Source organism: Oncorhynchus masou, chromosome 11, assembly GCF_036934945.1.
Source record: "Oncorhynchus masou masou isolate Uvic2021 chromosome 11, UVic_Omas_1.1, whole genome shotgun sequence".
In the NCBI taxonomy this organism is placed as follows: domain Eukaryota; kingdom Metazoa; phylum Chordata; class Actinopteri; order Salmoniformes; family Salmonidae; genus Oncorhynchus; species Oncorhynchus masou.
In genome coordinates, this window is record NC_088222.1 from 37,814,140 (window position 1) to 37,832,661 (window position 18,522).

The 18,522-nt window shown below is 42.4% G+C and overlaps 1 protein-coding gene across 1 annotated transcript; it reads right to left on the reverse strand.

Moving 5' to 3' along the window:
- Positions 1-15,134: 15,134 nt before the first annotated feature.
- nop16 (NOP16 nucleolar protein homolog (yeast)) lies at positions 15,135-18,074 on the reverse strand. Its single transcript, XM_064978437.1, has 5 exons — positions 17,873-18,074; positions 16,496-16,604; positions 16,337-16,406; positions 15,905-16,011; positions 15,135-15,730 (listed from the first exon to the last, which is right to left on the reverse strand). Exons 1-5 carry the CDS (start codon positions 17,977-17,979, stop codon positions 15,587-15,589), a joined length of 537 nt encoding a protein of 178 aa, XP_064834509.1. The 5' UTR covers positions 17,980-18,074; the 3' UTR covers positions 15,135-15,586.
- Positions 18,075-18,522: the final 448 nt, after the last annotated feature.

Here is an 18,522-nt window from a genome sequence, read left to right on the forward strand (position 1 = left end):
TGCCCCAGGGCAGGAGTAGTGAAAAGTGGGTTGACCGGGCATGTGGGATGGGGAAAGTGGTCCATTGACGTGCCCGTGTGGTAAGGACCAGTGGCAATTGGACATGACTGTGTGTGAATACTTTTGAACTAGAGTAGATCCTTCAGGGCCATCTGGAAGGCAGGGAGCGAAAATGGTTTGATACAGTCAGGTCCATAATTATTGGCACCCTTTATAAAGATGAGCACAAAAGACAATATGAAATAATAAATACTTTATACTAATAAAGTTGCTCAAAGAGATTTTGTTTAACAAGCAATAAAAATATATATTTTTTAAATAGACAAATTATCGGCACCCCTGTTTTCAGTACCCTTGCGAGGATAACGACACTGAGCCTCTTTAAAAAAACTTTATGAGATTGGAGAACACATTAGGAAGGATCTTCGACCATTCCTCCATATAGAATCTTTCCAGATCCTTGATATCCTTAGTTTGAGCTTATGGACTGACCTCTTCAATTCAAATAATGCTTCCGCATGCTTCCCTTTTTCAACGCCAAACCCAGCCGATGTGCGGGGCCAAAGAGCTCAATTTCATGTCATCTGAACATAGCATCGCCTGGAGTTTGATAAACGGCATTGGCATTTGGATTGGAACCGGCACTATGGTCAGATCACATGACAATAAAGCTTTTTGGCCACGCAGACCAGAGGTATGTTTGGCATTTAAAAACAGAAGTATATGCAGAAAAGTTCCTCATACCGAGGTAAAATATGGTGGTGGATTGTTGATGTTATGGGGCTATTCTGCTTCCACTGGTCCTGGAGCCCTTGTAACGCCAGTTAGCATTGTCTCTCGAAACTACCTTTGAACTTCCTACATACTGGACAGAGAGACACAAAAATGCTATCCATGAGTTTGGAAAGTAGCGCTCACAAAAAAAAATGCGTACATATATATACAAAAGTATGTGGACACCCCTTTAAATTGGAGGATTCGGCTATTTCAGCCACACCCGTTCCTGACAGGTGTATAAAATGTTTTGTTATTATTAATAAAAACATATGTAAGACAGTTGTACTGCAAACATTATATATATATATATATATATTTTATATATATATATATATTGTAGAGCACGGTTAGTACCATGAAATTGGCTTGTCCCTCAGCTCAGGAGTCATGGTTTAGAGACATTTTGAGTTTAAAAATATATTAATCTCCCTCTTTAAATGACATGATACAACGGAAAGTATTATAGTTATTTAGTGGACTACTCAAATGAAAATATCAAATAAATATTACAAATAATTTACAAGTAATAGCTGTCCCTCAATTGCAAGGCACTGGTGTTAAAATGTATAAAAATCACAACTTTGAAAAAATACAACATCCTTGCCAAATTCTTCCTGGATCAAAGGTTCATTGGAGACGGGACTGTTTTGAAAAGCACATGGTGAGTGTATACTCTTCATACGTTAACAATTTGAGGATTATATTGGTGATTTCATGCAAGGACTGAAGATGTGTCACTGGTGTTATACAGTTTATAGAAAGGGGAAAGGAAATTGGATTAAAATTAAAATTGCATGATTAAGTGATTTATTTACAATTTAAGAAGTGTGGTTGGAGCAACAGTGGCCGCCATCTTAGATATGCCATCTTGTCTGCAGATGTCTCACTGGCGTTATCACTGGTGTTACTGTTCTTGCTGGTAACACCAGGGACATGACGATAACAGCAGTTACAATCAATAACACCACAATATTTTTTCTCAAAATAATGTTTTTTAAAACCTTCAACAATTATATTTAATAAATACAAAAATACCTTGTGTATACGGTAAGAAAACCAATATGTAATTCAGATGAACTAACCCTTTAAGTAGACCTACACTATTTGTCACGACACAAGAATTGATATACTGTTTTAACAAGCTACGTGATTTTGTGGATAGGCGTGAGAGTAGGATTTCATGTTTGTATTAGGTTGCATGCATCTTACGCTGGAAATCAAATACAATTACAGTGGGGCAAAAAAATTTTTTGTCAGCCACCAATTGTGCAAGTTCTCCAACTTAAAAAGATGAGGCCTGTAATTTTCATCATAGGTACACTTCAACTATGACAGACAAAATGAGGGAAAAAAATCCAGAAAATCACACTGTAGGAATTTTAATGAATTTATTTGCAAATTATGGTGGAAATAAACTTTTGTTATTGACCAAATACTTAATCTCAATACTTTGTTATATACCCTTTGTTGGCAAACGCTTTCTTTAAGTCTTCACAAGGTTTTCACACACTGTTGCTGGTATTTTGGCCCATTCCTCCATGCAGATCTCCTCTAGAGCAGTGATGTTTTGGGGCTGTTGCTGAGCAACACAGACTTTCAACTCCCTCCAAAGATTTTCTATGGGGTTGAGATCTGGCTAGGCCACTCCAGGACCTTGAAATGCTTCTTACGAAGCCACTCCTTCGTTGCCCGGGCGGTGTGTTTGGGATCATTGTCATGCTGAAAGACCCAGCCACGTTTCATCTTCAATGCCCTTGCTGATGGAAGGAGGTTTTCACTCAAAATCTCACGATACATGGCCCCATTCATTCTTTCCTTTACACGGATCAGTCGTCCTGGTCCCGTTGCAGAAAAACAGCCCCAAAGCATGATGTTTCCACCCCCATGCTTCACAGTAGGTATGGTGTTCTTTGGATGCAACTCAGCATTCTTTGTCCTCCAAACACGACGAGTTGAGTTTTTACCAAAAAGTTATATTTTGGTTTCATCTGACCATATGACATTCTCCCAATCTTCTTCTGGATCATCCAAATACTCTCTAGCAAACTTCAGACGGGCCTGGACACGTCTAGTACTGCAGGATTTGAGTCCCTGGCGGCGTAGTGCGTTACTGATGGTAGGCTTTGTTACTTTGGTCCCAGCTCTCTGCAGGTCATTCACTAGGTCCCCACCGTGTGGTTCTGGGACTTTTGCTCACTGTTCTTGTGATCATTTTGACCCCACGGGGTGAGATCTTGCATGGAGCCCCAGATCGAGGGAGATTATCAGTGGTCTTGTATGTCTTCCATTTCCTAATAATTGCTCCCACAGTTGATTTCTTCAAACCAAGCTGCTTACCTATTGCAGATTCAGTCTTCCCAGCCTGGTGCAGGTCTACAATTTTGTTTCTGGTGTCCTTTGACATGTCTTTGGTCTTGCCCATAGTGGAGTGTGACTGTTTGAGGTTGTGGACAGGTGTCTTTTATACTGATAACAAGTTCAAACAGGTGCCATTAATACAGGTAACGAGTGGAGGACAGAGGAGCCTCTTAAAGAAGAAGTTACAAGTCTGTGATAGCCAGAAATCTTGCTTGTTTGTAGGTGACCAAATACTGATTTTTCCACCATAATTTGCAAATAAATTCATTAAAAATCCTACAATGTGATTTTCTGGATTTTTTTACTTCTCATTTTGTCTGTCATAGTTGAAGTGTACCTATGATGAAAATTACAGGCCTCTCATCTTTTTAAGTGGGAGAACTTGCACAATTGGTGGCTGACTAAATACTTTTTTGCCCCACTGTATATATTACATCTTTACAGACAACAAATCTGTTGTGTTATGAAAGACACATTTTAGTTAATCAATCTTTTGGTCTTAATCTTTGACCAATAACCCTAATTTTATTGTTCATATTAAATCAACCCATCTCATGAAGCCTGAAATGTGTAATTAAAAATGACTGATAAATTGATACAATTTCTTTTAAATAATCTTATGTTTGTCATTGGTTTCACATTGTCACTGTATGGCATTATTGGTGTTCTGGCATCAGAGTTGCCCAATTTAACTTAATATGGTTTTTGTATCTACCTAACTGTTGCTCCATTTATTAGTAAACATTTTAAGGATATTTTGATGACTCAATCTTAATTATTTATGTTACAAAAAAATATCAGACAATAGAACTTTACACATGCATGTTTAAAGTAAATTATCAATCCAAACAATTTCTTAGTATTACCATAAATGTTTGTCTTTGACTATATATGCAAAGTAAAGACTGAAATTACATTCTAGAAAGCCTGCCAAAAAAGGCAGCACAAGCATTTTTTAAATGTAATGTAGTAAAAAATATACAAATGTTTAAGCTGTCATTTGTTGATTTATAATGTTAAGGGGTTAACTATTATCTGACGAAGTTTAGATTTTTTTATTTTATTATTACAATTTGTAAAAAGTTGGCTGTTCAAGAAGCCAGCATTTTTCATAGAATGACCCAGTTAATATAAGTTAAGCATGTAAATTAATGTAAGATTAATATAAATAGGTGTATGGACTTTGTTGTTGTTGAGAAATTCATGCTCTGTTTGAATTATTCAATATTTGTATGTTTGAACTTTTAGGAGGCAGTTGTTTTGCAGACGGCTTTTATTGAAACATACCTTTCAATCGTCTGATCTTCAACCTTGTTATCAATGACCAGTCATTCCTAAATCATGTATGAATTGTAATGCCATGTTTCTACTGCAGTGTCACCTCTGGGTGTTTTGTTTGACTGCTAAAGTGAAGTGTGATTATTAAAGTGATGGCCTTACTTGTTAGGTTTTTTGACACAGTGGGAAAGTAGAGGCACTTTTTTTAATGAGGGTAGATCAGCTTTAATATCAGATTGTGGGTTCTATCATTTTAACTGTTTGCATCATTTCTAATTCACTTTATTTTTCTTTACACTGTTTTTCACCCATCCCTACCATCTGTTTGAATGTTAAATGACGAGACAGAGGCATTGATGCGAGTAACCAGTCTTGTTCAGTACATCACAACACATCCAGGTATCTCAAGCACCCCGGTAAAACACAAGAGTTGCAGTAATGAACCAACAGATGGCATCCCGGTGCCATCTTACACCCATAACATCTTCCCTTTAATAAAATAGGAAAGGAGGTGTCAATTCACTAACAAAACAAACCTAGTAATAATTTCCAACATGAACAGTTTAGTATTTTCTTTCTTTTCTCAGGTAACAAGAACACATTTTGATATTCTCTTAACTTTTATCTCTTTCTGTCAACAATCCCTGATGGGAAACCTACAGATGAAGTATTTTTGGTGGCTGGGACAGACGCCCGCAGCGTGAAAAGACAGAGGGCTTGTCTGTGAGGACTGCGGGTTCACGCACAGGCATGTCACCTGACTGTCTAAGGGGAGAATTGATGGGCGAGGGAGCAGATCCCCTGGCTCTTTGCCCAGTGCCTCAGGCCCCATGTGACTTGCTGGGGTTCTGTCTTTTGTCATGCGACCCCTTTGGCCATCAGGGTTCTGAGTAGGTGCTGGCTCAGCAATCCGAAGGTCCACCCTGTTACGACGGTACAGTGATCCATTCACTTCGACCAAGTAGGAGCGTGGTGCCACTTTCTGTACACAGGATCCGAGTCTCCAGAGGCCTGTCCGGTCCCCTGGTAGGGGCTTCATTCGCACCATTTCACCCACCCTGAGCTCAGACAAGTATTTTGCTGATTTGTAGATGAACTTGGAGACCTGTCTTCTGTGACGTAGCTTCACCAGCACGTCTATCACCACACATGGCTCCAGGAGAGTGCTGGCTACTGGCAGAGCTGCTTTTAAGTGCCGTGCGACGCTGTGCCGGGCTGCTATCCATGCCTTCTGTTGGGGTATTGCGCCACGGTAGAATTGCTTTCCAGGCATCTTTGCTCTCTCGCAGATTCTTTTTGCAGAGCGTCTTTGCGATTTTTACTGCGGACTCCACCTTCCCATTAGCTTTTGGGTGTCGTGGTGATGAAGTGACGTGCTCGAATTCCCATCCTGCAGCAAATTTTCGGAACTCAACTCCGGAGAATTGGGGTCCATTGTCTGAAATTATCTGGCTGGCCATAGCGGGCAAACTGAGCCTTGCAGTGTTTGATCGCTGTCTCTGCTGAGAGGTCGAGGTCAATCTCCCAAAAGTCTGAGTAATGATCGACTACCAGCAGAAAGTCTTTGCCACTGTGCTGGAAGAGATCTAGACTTACTATCTGCCAGGGGCGCATCGGTAGCTCGTGGGACATCATCGTCTCTCTCTGTTGCTCAATGGCATATTCATTGCAGATTTTTGCATTTACTGACATAGTCTTTGTCTGATTTGTATAAGGCGCTGGTCCATAACATTGAGGTAGTCAGCCTGGATGATGTGTTCAACATCCACTTGCTCTGTTTGTAAGCTGCACACTGCATGTTGTTCATGCATGGAGCAAGTGTGAGTGCCTGATGCAGTAGCCCTGCTGAGCGTGTCACTCATATACATCTCTGGCCCTGGCTTATACACCACCTTGAGGTTGTAGTTTTGTAGGGCCAGTAGCATGCTCTGCAGTCGTTTTGGGGCATTCAGAAGAAGCTTGCTGAATATAGCAATAAGGGGCTTGTGTTGTATTGAAAAGATAAGTGATCATCATTCAGAATCAGTAGGATATGTAGATCTCAGTAAAATTAAGTTCATCATGCAATCAGACATAACGGAACCTCCTACATATAAAGGAGATGGTACAGACAAATGCTCCATTCATGAATGGGAGGAGTTGATGAGAATATACTTGAGTAGGAAGGGAGGTCCTGTTGGGGAACAATCAGATGAGATTATTAGTCGATTATCTGGCAAAGCAAGAGACATGGTAAAGATACATTTACGCAATGAGACAACAGTTGATCCTACAGAGAAGCCAGAGATTGTATTTGACATTCTGAAATAGAAGTTCAGCGAATTGGCCTATTCATGCTTGCCCTAGGCTGATTTTTACAATACAAAACCTGTACCCGGACAGGCTGTTATGGAGTATTGGGTTCGATTGAACAAGGCCGTAGATGTCGCTGACGAGGGCCTTAAGAGACCAGGTAAAAAGATTGACAGCTCCAACTCCGATGTCATTCAGGATGTTTGTAACATACTGCCCTGACCCCAAACTGGCAGCAGTATTCCAATACAAGTCTGCTGAGAAATGGACTGCGAGTGAAGTAAAGGAGAGAATCTATGAACGGGCCTCCCGGGTGGCGCAGTGGTTAAGGGCGCTGTACTGCAGCGCCAGCTGTGCCACAAGACTCTGGGTCTTGACTCTACCAGCGTCATCCTGGTAGGGATATCCTTGTCTCATCACGCAACAGCGACTCCTGTGGCGGGCCGGGCGCAGTGCGCGCTAGCCAAGGTTGCCAGGTGCACAGTGTTTCCTCCGACACATTGGTGCAGCTGGCTTCCGGGATGGATGCGCACTGTGTTAAGAAGCAGTGCGGCTTGGTTGGGTTGTGTATCTGAGGCCGCATGACCTTCAACCTTCGTCTCTCCCGAGCCCGTACGGGAGTTGTAGCGATGAGACAAGATAGTAGCTACTAACAATTGGATACCACGAAATTGGGGAGAAAAAGGGGTAAAATTAAAAATTTAAAAAAGAGAATCTATGAACATGAATGCCGCAGGAAGGCCACCATGTGTCAATCTACCTCTGTATCCTCAAAGCAAGTAACAGTACATCCCCAGATAACTCCATGTGAAGGCGGGGTCAATGCTGGTGCATGCAGTGACACTTCTCTCACATCAAGCACCAAACAAGATGGGCAGAGTGCAAGTATCGAGAGACTCATTCACCTGCTTGAACGTACCTTAGAGAAGAGCATACCACCCGTTATGGTTTCACAGACAACATATTTCCCCACCCAGCCCTCCAGGCGTAGGGAATGCAGGGTTTGTGGCTCAACAGATCACTCCACTGTGATGCACTGTAGCCATGAGAACCTGTGCCTCCGGTGCTTTTCCCCAGATCATTGGAAGTCAAATTGTTTCATTGAAATGTACAGCTGTGTGTCATCCGCATAGCAGTGAAAGTTAACATTATGTTTTCGAATGACATCCCCAAGAGGTCAAATATATAGTGAAAACAATAGTGGTCCTAAAACGGAACCTTGAGGAACACCGAAATGTACAGTTGATTTGTCAGAGGACAAACCATTCACAGAGACAAACTGATATCTTTCCGACAGATAAGATCTAAACCAGGCCAGAACTTGTCCGTGTAGAACAATTTGGGTTTCCAATCTCTCCAAAAGAATGTGGTGATCGATGGTATCAAAAGCAGCACTAAGGTCTAGGAGCACGAGGACAGATGCAGAGCCTCGGTCTGATGCCATTAAAAGGTAATTTACCACCTTCACAAGTGCAGTCTCAGTGCTATGATGGGGTCTAAAACCAGACTGAACCATTTCGTATACATTGTTTGTCTTCAGGAAGGCAGTGAGTTGCTGCCCAACAGCCTTTTTCAAAAATTTTGAGAGGAATGGAAGATTCGATATAGGCCGATAGTTTTTAAAATATTTTCTGGGTCAAGATTTGGCTTTTTCAAGAGAGGCTTTATTACTGCCACTTTTAGTGAGTTTGGTACACATCCGGTGGATAGAGAGCCGTTTATTGTGTTCAACATAGGAGGGCCAAGCACAGGAAGCAGCTCTTTCAGTAGTTTAGTTGGAATAGGGTCCAGTATGCAGCTTGAAGGTTTAGAGGCCATGATTATTTTCATCATTGTGTCACAGGATATAGTACTAAAACACTTGAGCGTCTCTCTTGATCCTAGGTCCTGGCAGAGTTGTGCAGACTCATGACAACTGAGCTTTGAAGGCAGATTTAAAGAGGAGTCCGTAATTTGCTTTCTAATAATCATGATCTTTTCCTCAAAGAAGTTAATGAATTTATCACTGCTAAAGTGAAAGCCATCCTCTCTTGGGGAATGCTGCTTTTTAGTTAGCTTTGCGACAGTAGCAAAAAGGAATTTCGGATTGTTCTTATTTTCCTCAATTAAGTTAGAAAAATAGGATGATCGAGCAGCAGTAAGGGTTCTTCGGTACTGCACGGTACTGTCTTTCCAAGCTAGCCGGAAGACTTCCAGTTTGGTGTGGCGCCATTTCCGTTCCTATTTTCTGGAAGCTTGCTTCAGATCTCGGGTATTTTCTGTGTACCAGGGAGCTAGTTTCTTATGAGAAATGTTTTTAGTTTTTAGGGGTGCAACTGCATCTAGGGTATTGCACAAGGTTAAATTGAGTTCCTCAGTTAGGTGGTTAACTGATTTTTGTCCTCTGGCGTCCTTGGGTAGACAGAGGGAATCTGGAAGGACATCAAGGAATCTTTGTGTTGTCTGTGAATTTATAACACGACTTTTGATTTTCCTTGGTTGGGGTCTGAGCAGATTATTTGTTGCAATTGCAAACGTAATAAAATGGTGGTCCGATAGTCCAGGATTATGAGGAAAAACATTAAGATCCACAACATTTATTCCATGGGACAAAACTAGGTCCAGAGTATGACTGTGACAGTGAGTGGGTCCAGAGACATGTTGGACAAAACCCACTGAGTCGATGATGGCTCCGAAAGCCTTTTGGAGTGGGTCTGTGGACTTTTCCATATGAATATTAAAGTCACCAAAGATTAGAATATTATCTGCTATGACTACAAGGTCCGATAGGAATTCAGGGAAGTCAATGAGGAACGCTGTATATGGCCCAGGAGGCCTGTAAACAGTAGCTCTAAAAAGTGATTGAGTAGGCTGCATAGATTATGACTAGAAGCTCAAAAGACGAAAACGTAATTTCTTGGGGGGTAAATTGAAATTTGCTATCGTAAATGTTAGCAACACCTCCGCCTTTGTGGGATGCACGGGGGATATGGTCACTAGTGTAGCCAGGAGGTGAGGCCTCATTTAACACAGTAAATTCATCAGGCTTAAGCCATGTTTCAGTCAGGCCAATCACATCAAGATTATGATCATGATTAGTTCATTGACTATAATTGCCTTTGAAGTAAGGGATATAACATTAAGTAGCCCTATTTTGAGATGTGAGGTATCATGATCTCTTTCAATAATGACAGGAATGGAGGTCTTTATCCTAGTGAGATTGCTAAGGCGAACACCGCCATGTTTAGTTTTGCCCAACCTAGGTCGAGGCACAGACACGGTCTCAATGGTGATAGCTGAGCAGACTACACTGACTGTGCTAGTGGCAGACTCCACTATGCAGGCAGGCTGGCTAACAGCCTGCTGCCTGGCCTGCACCCCATTTCATTGTGGAGCTAGAGGAGTTAGAGCCCTGTCTATGTTGGTAGATAAAATGAGAGCACCCCTCCAGCTAGGATGGAGTCCGTCACTCCTCAGCAGGTCAGGCTTGGTCCTGTTTGTAGGTGAGTTCCAGAAAGAGGGCCAATTATCTACAAATTCTATCTTTTGGGAGGGGCAGAAAACAGTTTTCAACCAGCGATTGAGTTGTGAGACTGCTGTAGAGCTCATCACTCCCCCTAACCGGGAGGGGGCCAGAGACAATTCCTCGATGCCGACATATCTTTCTAGCTGATGTACACGCAGAAGCTATGTTGCACTTGGTGATCTCTGACTGTTTCATCCTAACATCGTTGGTGCCGACGTGGATAACAATATCTCTCTACTCTCTACACTCGCCAGTTTTAGCCAGCACCATCTTCAGATTAGCCTTAACGTCGGTAGCCCTGCCCCCTGGTAAACAGTGTATGATCGCTGGATGATTTGTTTTAAGTCTAATACTGCGGGTAATGGAGTCGCCAATGACTAGAGTTTTCAATTTGTCAGAGCTAATGGTGGGAAGCTTCGGCGTCTCAGACCCCGTAACGGGAGGAGTAGAGACAAGAGAAGGCTCGGCCTCTGACTCCGACTCGCTGCTTAATGGGGAAAACCAGTTGAAAGTTTCTGTCGGCTGAATGAGCGACACCGGTTGAGCATTCCTACAGCATTTCCTTCCAGAAACCGTGAGAAAGTTGTCCGGCTGCGGGGACTGTGCCAGGGGATTTATACTACTATCTGTACTTACTGGTGGCACAGATGCTGTTTCATCCTCTCCTACACTAAAATTACCCTTGCCTAACAATTGCGTCTGAAGCTGGGCTTGTAGCACAGCTATCCTCGCCGTAAGGTGATCGTTCTCCTGTATATTATGAGTACAGCGACTGCAATTAGAAGGCATCATGTTAATGTTACTACTTAGCTTCGGCTGTTGGAGGTCCTGACGAACCATGTCCAGATAAAGCGTCCGGAGTGAAAAAGTTAAGGGAAAAAACAAAAATATAAATGGTAATTAAAAAGTAAAAACCGTAAAGTTGTCAGGTAGCAAAATAGGTTGGCAACAAAATGCACAGCAACACGTAAACAAATCTGCAAGTTGTGTTCACTGTATCGACCTGGTTGATGACAGACCCTTCCGGCTACCATACAGAAGAGTTCCGCCTGCTCATTACCTGAAGCTGAGGAAGGTATTGACAGACATGGAAGAAGTAGGTCTTATACGCAAGTCAGTGAGTGAGTATGCCTCCCCTTTAGTCATGGTATGGAAGAAAGACGGGAGTCTGAGGTTATGCACTGACTTCAGGTGGATGAATGCATCAACGGTGAAGGACACTCATCCCCTTCCTCATCAAGCAGATTGCCTCACAGCCCTTGGTGGCAGTGCATTTTACAGCACCATGGTCTTGACCTTAGGATTTTATAACATTCCAGTTCATGAAGAGGAGAAGAGGTACACAGCCTTTACCACACCGATGGGACTTTATGAGTACAATCGCATGCCACAAGGTCTGTGTAACAGCCCGGCCTCTTTCATGAGAATGATGTTAAGTATATATGGGACCTAAACTTCTCAAATCTCCTTTGTTACCTAGATGACTTGTTGGTCTTTGCACCCACCGAGGAACAGGCTCTACAGCGACTTGAAGCTGTGTTTAGCCGTCTAAGAGCCAACAATCTCAAACAAGCACCCAAAAAATGCCACTTCCTACGGAAAACAGTGAAATTCCTCGGACATATCATTAAAGAGGACGGTGTGTCAGTGGATCCTGAGAAGGTGGAGGCCATTGCCAAGATGAGCCAAGCTCAGCTGATGGAGGCAAACGGATGCACTCCCTCTGCTCGGAGGCTGAAATCCTTCTTGGGTATGATATTATATTACTAGCACTTCATTCCTGACTGTTCTGCTATAGCCAGACCTTTGTTTGCACTCACTGGGGGTCAAAAGAGAAGAGGAAGAGATGGGAAGAAGGGCAACAGTGGGATTTTCCGGAAGCTGACGCTATCGGATTGGACTGAGGAGTGTGTCGTTGCATTCCAGAAGCTGAAGGATGCTCTTTTGAATTGTGTCGTGCTAGCTCACCCTGATTTCGAGATGCAGTTCATTCTCTTCACTGACACTTCCTTGGATGGTCTTGGGGCTGTGCTTTGCCTTTTACCTGAAGGTGAAGGCAAGGCCCATAGCATTTGCGAGCAAGACCCTGAGTAAGTCGCAGAGAAGGTATCCGGCACGCAGACTAGAATTTCTAGCACTGAAATGGAGTGTGTGTGAGAAATTCAGTCACTGGCTTAAGGGGCACGAGGGTGAAAGGGGCTGCCGTAAGCTGGCTGAAAAGTGGAACCCCGAGATTTTCACAGTGACTTCAGTCAATCCACAAACTCACACCTACATAATCCAAGACCATTACGGCAGAGAGAAAGTGGTTCACAGGAATCTACTGCTGCAGGTGAATTTCTTGCCATTTGAAATTGATGATTCAGTTAACTTCAATGACAGTGATGCTTCAATCAATGTAGATGCAGGAGAGGTCACCCACTCCGCCGATGGACTGGATAGGGAAGACATGGAGGACTCTGGGGAGGAAAGTGCATCCTGGCTGGCGGAGGATTCAAGCGATTACTCCGAGCTCTGGACATCGGATGGAAAGTCAGAGCCAGAAGAACCTTGTTTGCTTGAGGAAAATGACCTGGGAAGCACCTCTGAGATCCTGGAGCTGATTCCTTCAAACCCACCTCTGATCAATGATCTAACTGTTAGTCACCATGGCCTCTAGCCCAGTGGCAGGTCGCCCAAGGGCGGGGAGGGTAGTTAAACCAGTCAAGAGACTAATAGAGTCAATCCACCAGAAGGTGTAAATTTAACATAGTACAGAGAGATGATTTAGTACAGGATTATTATTTTTTAAGGCTAAGAATGTAGGTATAGTGTAAGAGGCACTATGCATCTAGGGGCAGTTGAAGGCCTGACCAACTTGCACTTGCCCCAAACCCTATGGGTAGCTTTGAGCTGAATTCAGAATTAAGCCTTGGAGCTTGGTAGGTTATTTTGTTGTTTTACAAGGTTGGTGAAATTCAGGAGGGGTGAATGTAACAGTTGTTAAAAGTACTATGTGAATTTCACAGGTTCATATATTAATATGTCGTGTTGATTTGTTATGCATGCCTGCATCCTGGGAGAAGGGGAGTGTGTACTTACGTTTTGCCAGGCGTGCTCAAATCATTTTGATGCACTGAGAGGTAGGCACGCTTTTTATGTCTTCAGAAAAGTTTGATTATTTTAAGTACAAAGTCATACACAGTGTTTTGTTCATGAATAATGATGTATATTTAGAGGTTACTCATAAGTGGATGGCATTGTTAAGATGCACTTGTAATTGTACTTTTTAGGATGATATCAACATTCTGAATTCAACATGTGTTTAATAGCTAGCTAAGGTATTAGCAGGCTATTGTATGTGTGAACGATGGCTAGCTTCTCGAATGATCCCAGTCCCTCCTATTGTGCATCTGTTGTAGAAAGAGGCGACGATTCTCAGAACATATGTGCTCTACAAATGTTTTATTTCCTTTTGGATGCAGGTATGTGGTTTTATCTATGTTATGTATAATAAGGAGTGTATTAATTTTTGTATTCAAAGAGTTCTGCTTGATTAAAACTACCTGATCTCCAAAGTCCACGTCTATAGTCTCAATCAACCATACACAACGCAGTTACAGCGGTGCAGTATAGCACTGGTTACATGCACACACAAAACATCTAACAATGATCGAAAGACCTGTGTTGCCTTTGTTAATGCAGAGATGATCTACAACTTCTTAATCATAGCCTCAATTTTGTCCCGCACATTGAGTATACATTTACATTTACATTTAAGTCATTTAGCAGACGCTCATAGTTGCAGAGTCCCTGTAATCCTAGATTCAGATCATTCAAGCGAGAAAAAACCTTACCCAGATAGGCCAGTCGTGTGAGAAACTCATCATACAAGCGGTCAGACAAATGAAAATGGTCAGTAAAGACAACTTTAAGCTCATCTCTCAATTTAAAACGTGTTAATACTTTGCCCCTTGATAACCAGCGCAGTGAATGCTATGCGTTACAGCTGGATGAGTCAACATGTGGTGGGCCTGGTCGTAAAAGCGTTAATGGTCGAGACCCATATCATTGCATAATGCAGAAAATACGAGCGTCCAGGGGCCTTGCTTTAACAAAGTTAATCATTTTCACTGTAGTGTCCAAAACGTCTTTCAAGCTGTCAGGCATTTCCTTTGCAGCAAGAGCCTCTCGGTGGATGCTGCAGTGTACCCAAGTGGTGTCAGGAGCAACTGCTTACACGCGCGTTACCCCTCCACTGTCTCCCTGTCATGGCTTTTGTGCCATCAGTACAGATAAACACATCTTGACCAGTCCATTTGATGTCACAAAGCGGTCCAGTACTTTAAAAAAATATCCTCTCGTGTTGTCCCGGTTTCCAGAAGAGGTCTTCCTTAATTGCCCCCCCCCCCACAAACGTAACAGACATATACCAGGAGCTGTGCCAGGCCCACCACATTTGTTGACTCATCCAGCTGTAAGGCATATAATTCACTGGCTTGTCTGCGAAGCAGTAATTGTTTCAAAACATCTCCTGCCATGTAGAGCTGGTATGTCTTTTCGAGCAAACGGAATGAGCTGCAGCTACGTTTGGCTACATACGGACCATTAGTAGAATTCCCGTGAGAGCAACGGTTAATGTGATTGATGTTAATTTTGACTATGCTACCCGTATTTGACATTGTGTGGTTATTCCGCTGAACAGTAGATCGTTTAATTTTACTTTTGGCAGTGAAACGAGGCTACTCAGGCGAGAAAAAACATCACCCAAATGTATAGCCCCGCTGGAAAATCTAAATGGACTTTTTGAAAATGTCAATCACATTTTTATTTTGCGTACCCTCGACGGCATTAGGCGTACCCCAGTTTGGGAATAGCCGCCCTCGAGCATGTTCTTCATATTTCTTTATTTTGTGTTGAGTTGTAATACTTTTATATGCTGCTGTAAGGTTTCTCACTTTTATTTTTTACAGTGACATTGTTAAAACCTTTTGTACAAGCTTGACAAATGACTATGCTTATACATCTTCAAAAAAAAAATCCAAAGAGGAAATGCATTAATGAAACTTACAAACATATGTTGACATCGTTACAAAAGCAGACTTAAATGTTCGTACTGTATATAATTTGTGTAACTGTATTTTGGGGAAACATACTAGAAGTATGAAGGAAAAAATAGTATTTTATGAATGTTAAATCTCTTCTTTTTCTCAAATGTTTACAGTTCTTTAAAATCCCAACTCACCATCTATTCTAAATTAAGAAAGCTTGTGTTTCTGGGTGCACCTTGACCCCCATCTCCTGTTCATCTTTGCCACAGCCACAGAATACTTGCTGAAGAGGAGTGGTTTCTTCCCCCCTTCACATTGAACGTCTTTTCCCACCACAGACAGCCAGTTATGTGGAAACTGCTTTCCCACCTTTGAGAGACTCCATGAAGGTGGTGTATTCCTCTGGATGGCAGCGTTTATACTGGTCCACTTTCCTCCTGATCTGTGAGGGAGTGTCCTGGTAATAGTTCTTCTCATCTCTGGCCATAGCCTACAGAAAGAGAAAAGTCTTGTCTCACAATGCCCAAAAGAACATACAGTAATTATTGCTATGACCCAAAAGGCAATATACTGCAACTACAAGAATACCAGCGCAACCTTTGAAATAGTACTACTGTAAAGAGTTGTTAAAAGTGTGTTGAAACTCCTCATCAGCTGTTCTTACCTTGTAGTTCTCGCTGTGTTCCCTGACCATGTACTGCACATACTCAATCAAGTCTGTGGATAAGGTCTTTGTGTCTTTCTCTGGGAGACTGGCCTCAGCCACCAGCTCTGTTGAAAACAAGAAGACATACATGAGTTCAAATGAACAGATCTTCTGATCAAATGTAATAGGTAAAGCATTATATATGCCGAGTCATATTCCTGTCACAGGGAATGTGTATACAGTAGGTGAAATGGTCCTCTGTAGCTCAGTTGGTAGAGCATGCATGGCACTTGCAACACCAGGATAGTGGGCAGGACCACCCATATGCATTATGTATGCACGCATGACTTAGTCGCTTTGGATAAGAGTGTCTGCTAAATGGCATATTAACACTCTGCTGGGTGAAGAACACAAACATTATGTCAAACAAGAAAATGATTGGTGCCTTACCATTGAGTACATATGGCTTCCTTACAAGTTTGGGAGCGGGAGCATCATCAGTTCTCCCCACAGCAGAAATCTGCAGACATATCAATTATAAGTGACTCAATTCAATTCACTAATTATTAAAAGTATAGCATATCAGCACGATGGACAGGATATACTCACGGCTGGTGTCTTAATTGGAAGGGCGCGGTTTGGGTCAAATGCCAGACCCATGTCTCGCAAGTTTCTTGCCACCGACTTTTTGTCACTCCAGGCATTTCGGATCTGAGGACTAGGAATGAACATTCATTTGTTACACAACTATAGCCATCAACCCATATGATTCTGATAAGTGGGTGAAGTATTGTATGTCTGGAGAGTAGCCACCCTTTGCCTTTAACAGCTTTGCACATTCTTGGCATGAAGAAATGACTCATTTTCTGTTTTTTTCTGCCTTCTAGCCATTAAATCTCGTTGAGGAAATCAATGCCGTTGCAGCCTGAACGGAGAATGTTTTGGGTACGAACCGGTCCACAGAGACACACGAGTATTGGCGGCAGGTAGCCTAGCCACCAGTAACCCAAAGGTTGCTGGTTCAAATACCCGAGCCGACAAGGTGAAAAATCTGTTGATGTGCCCTTGAGTTAGGCACTTAACCCCAATTTGCTCAAGGGGCGCTGTACTACTGTGGTTGACCCTGTAGAACAACACATTTCACTGCACCCATCTGGTAGAAGTAACAAAATATTCCTGGCTGCATACAATGCATTTGGTCAGTAAGATGAAACCATCAATACCAGATCGCCATCTGCCAACGTTTGTGCTACCATTAAACAAAATTCCCCAATGATTATTTCATGGAACACTTATCACATAGTCCCAATATGACATGGCTATGCTTTCCACTGCATGTACACATTTAGCAGACCAAACTCAACGATTTATGATGGAGACGTGGGAGGAATGTTGTCATTCAACTAGGTATGTCAGTTAATAAAAAAATATTATTTACAAAGACGGCCTACCGCGGCCAACCCCGAACGACGATGGATCCAATTGTGCGCTGCCCTTATGGGCCTTCCAATCACGGCCGGATGGGATTCACCCTGGATTCGAACCAGGGACTGTAGTGACGCCTCTTGCACTGAGATGCAGTGCCTTAGACCGCTGCGCTACTCGGGAGCCCACTCAGGAGTTCCGAATTCACATAAAATGACATGATCAAAAACGTGTTTAAATCACTCGTTTTTGATAACGTAATGGTACGTGACTTCGAGGTCCTGTCCGCCGACAATAGTCGCCGCTCAACTCCATTGTAAATCGTGGAGTTTGTTTAATCAGCTAAACCACTGCAGGACTAGCAAACTGACATAAAACAAGGAAATAGACCTACATACAATAATCCAAGTTATAACGATTCGCTAGCTAGTAGCTACCTATCTATATAGTTTGCTTTGATTGCTAGCAAACCTAGCTAGGTAACGTTAATAGAAACAACCACACAAGATGGATGAGCTAACGTTAGCATAGTTTGTTTTTCATCAACAATATTCGACTTACCACTCTATTCTCGGGGCTTCCCTTTTCTTAAACTGCTTTTTAAGTTTCTTTCTGTCTTTACTGTAGTCAAACGTGTTTCCTTTCCTTTTCTTTTTGGCTTTAGGCATTGTTACGTTGCTTTAAAACGAGCTACCTTTTGATTATGAACAACGCGTGGAACTGAGCAGGAAGCAAGTGTGGACGCATGTGTTCTTATTCTTCTTCGATGGGTTTTAGCGGCGGTTGACATACAATGTTAATGGTGCATTACCGCCACCAGCTGGACGGGGTATTGAATAATAAAACATGAAAATAAACACTTTCCGTGAAAGGGGGAAAACAACCTGCAAAAAATGTTTACTAAATAAAATAACATCATAGTTCTTAAATCACAGTTCACTCCAAAATACATCCTCACACAGCCTCAGGGGCCTGTGATGGGGCTACATTCACAGACAGGATTTATTGCACAGCCTCGGCTGTGAAATGACTAAGACCCCCAAAAACATCAGCATTCACAAAGATTCCGATTTTGTTAGACTTCTTCTCTGCTTGTGCTGTACAGTTTGAGCATTGCAATAAATAAAGTCCACCTTTTCAGCATGTAGCATTTAACTATCCCTCAGTTGATGAGTAACCATCACTGGTCGTGGTGGCTCTAACATTACTAC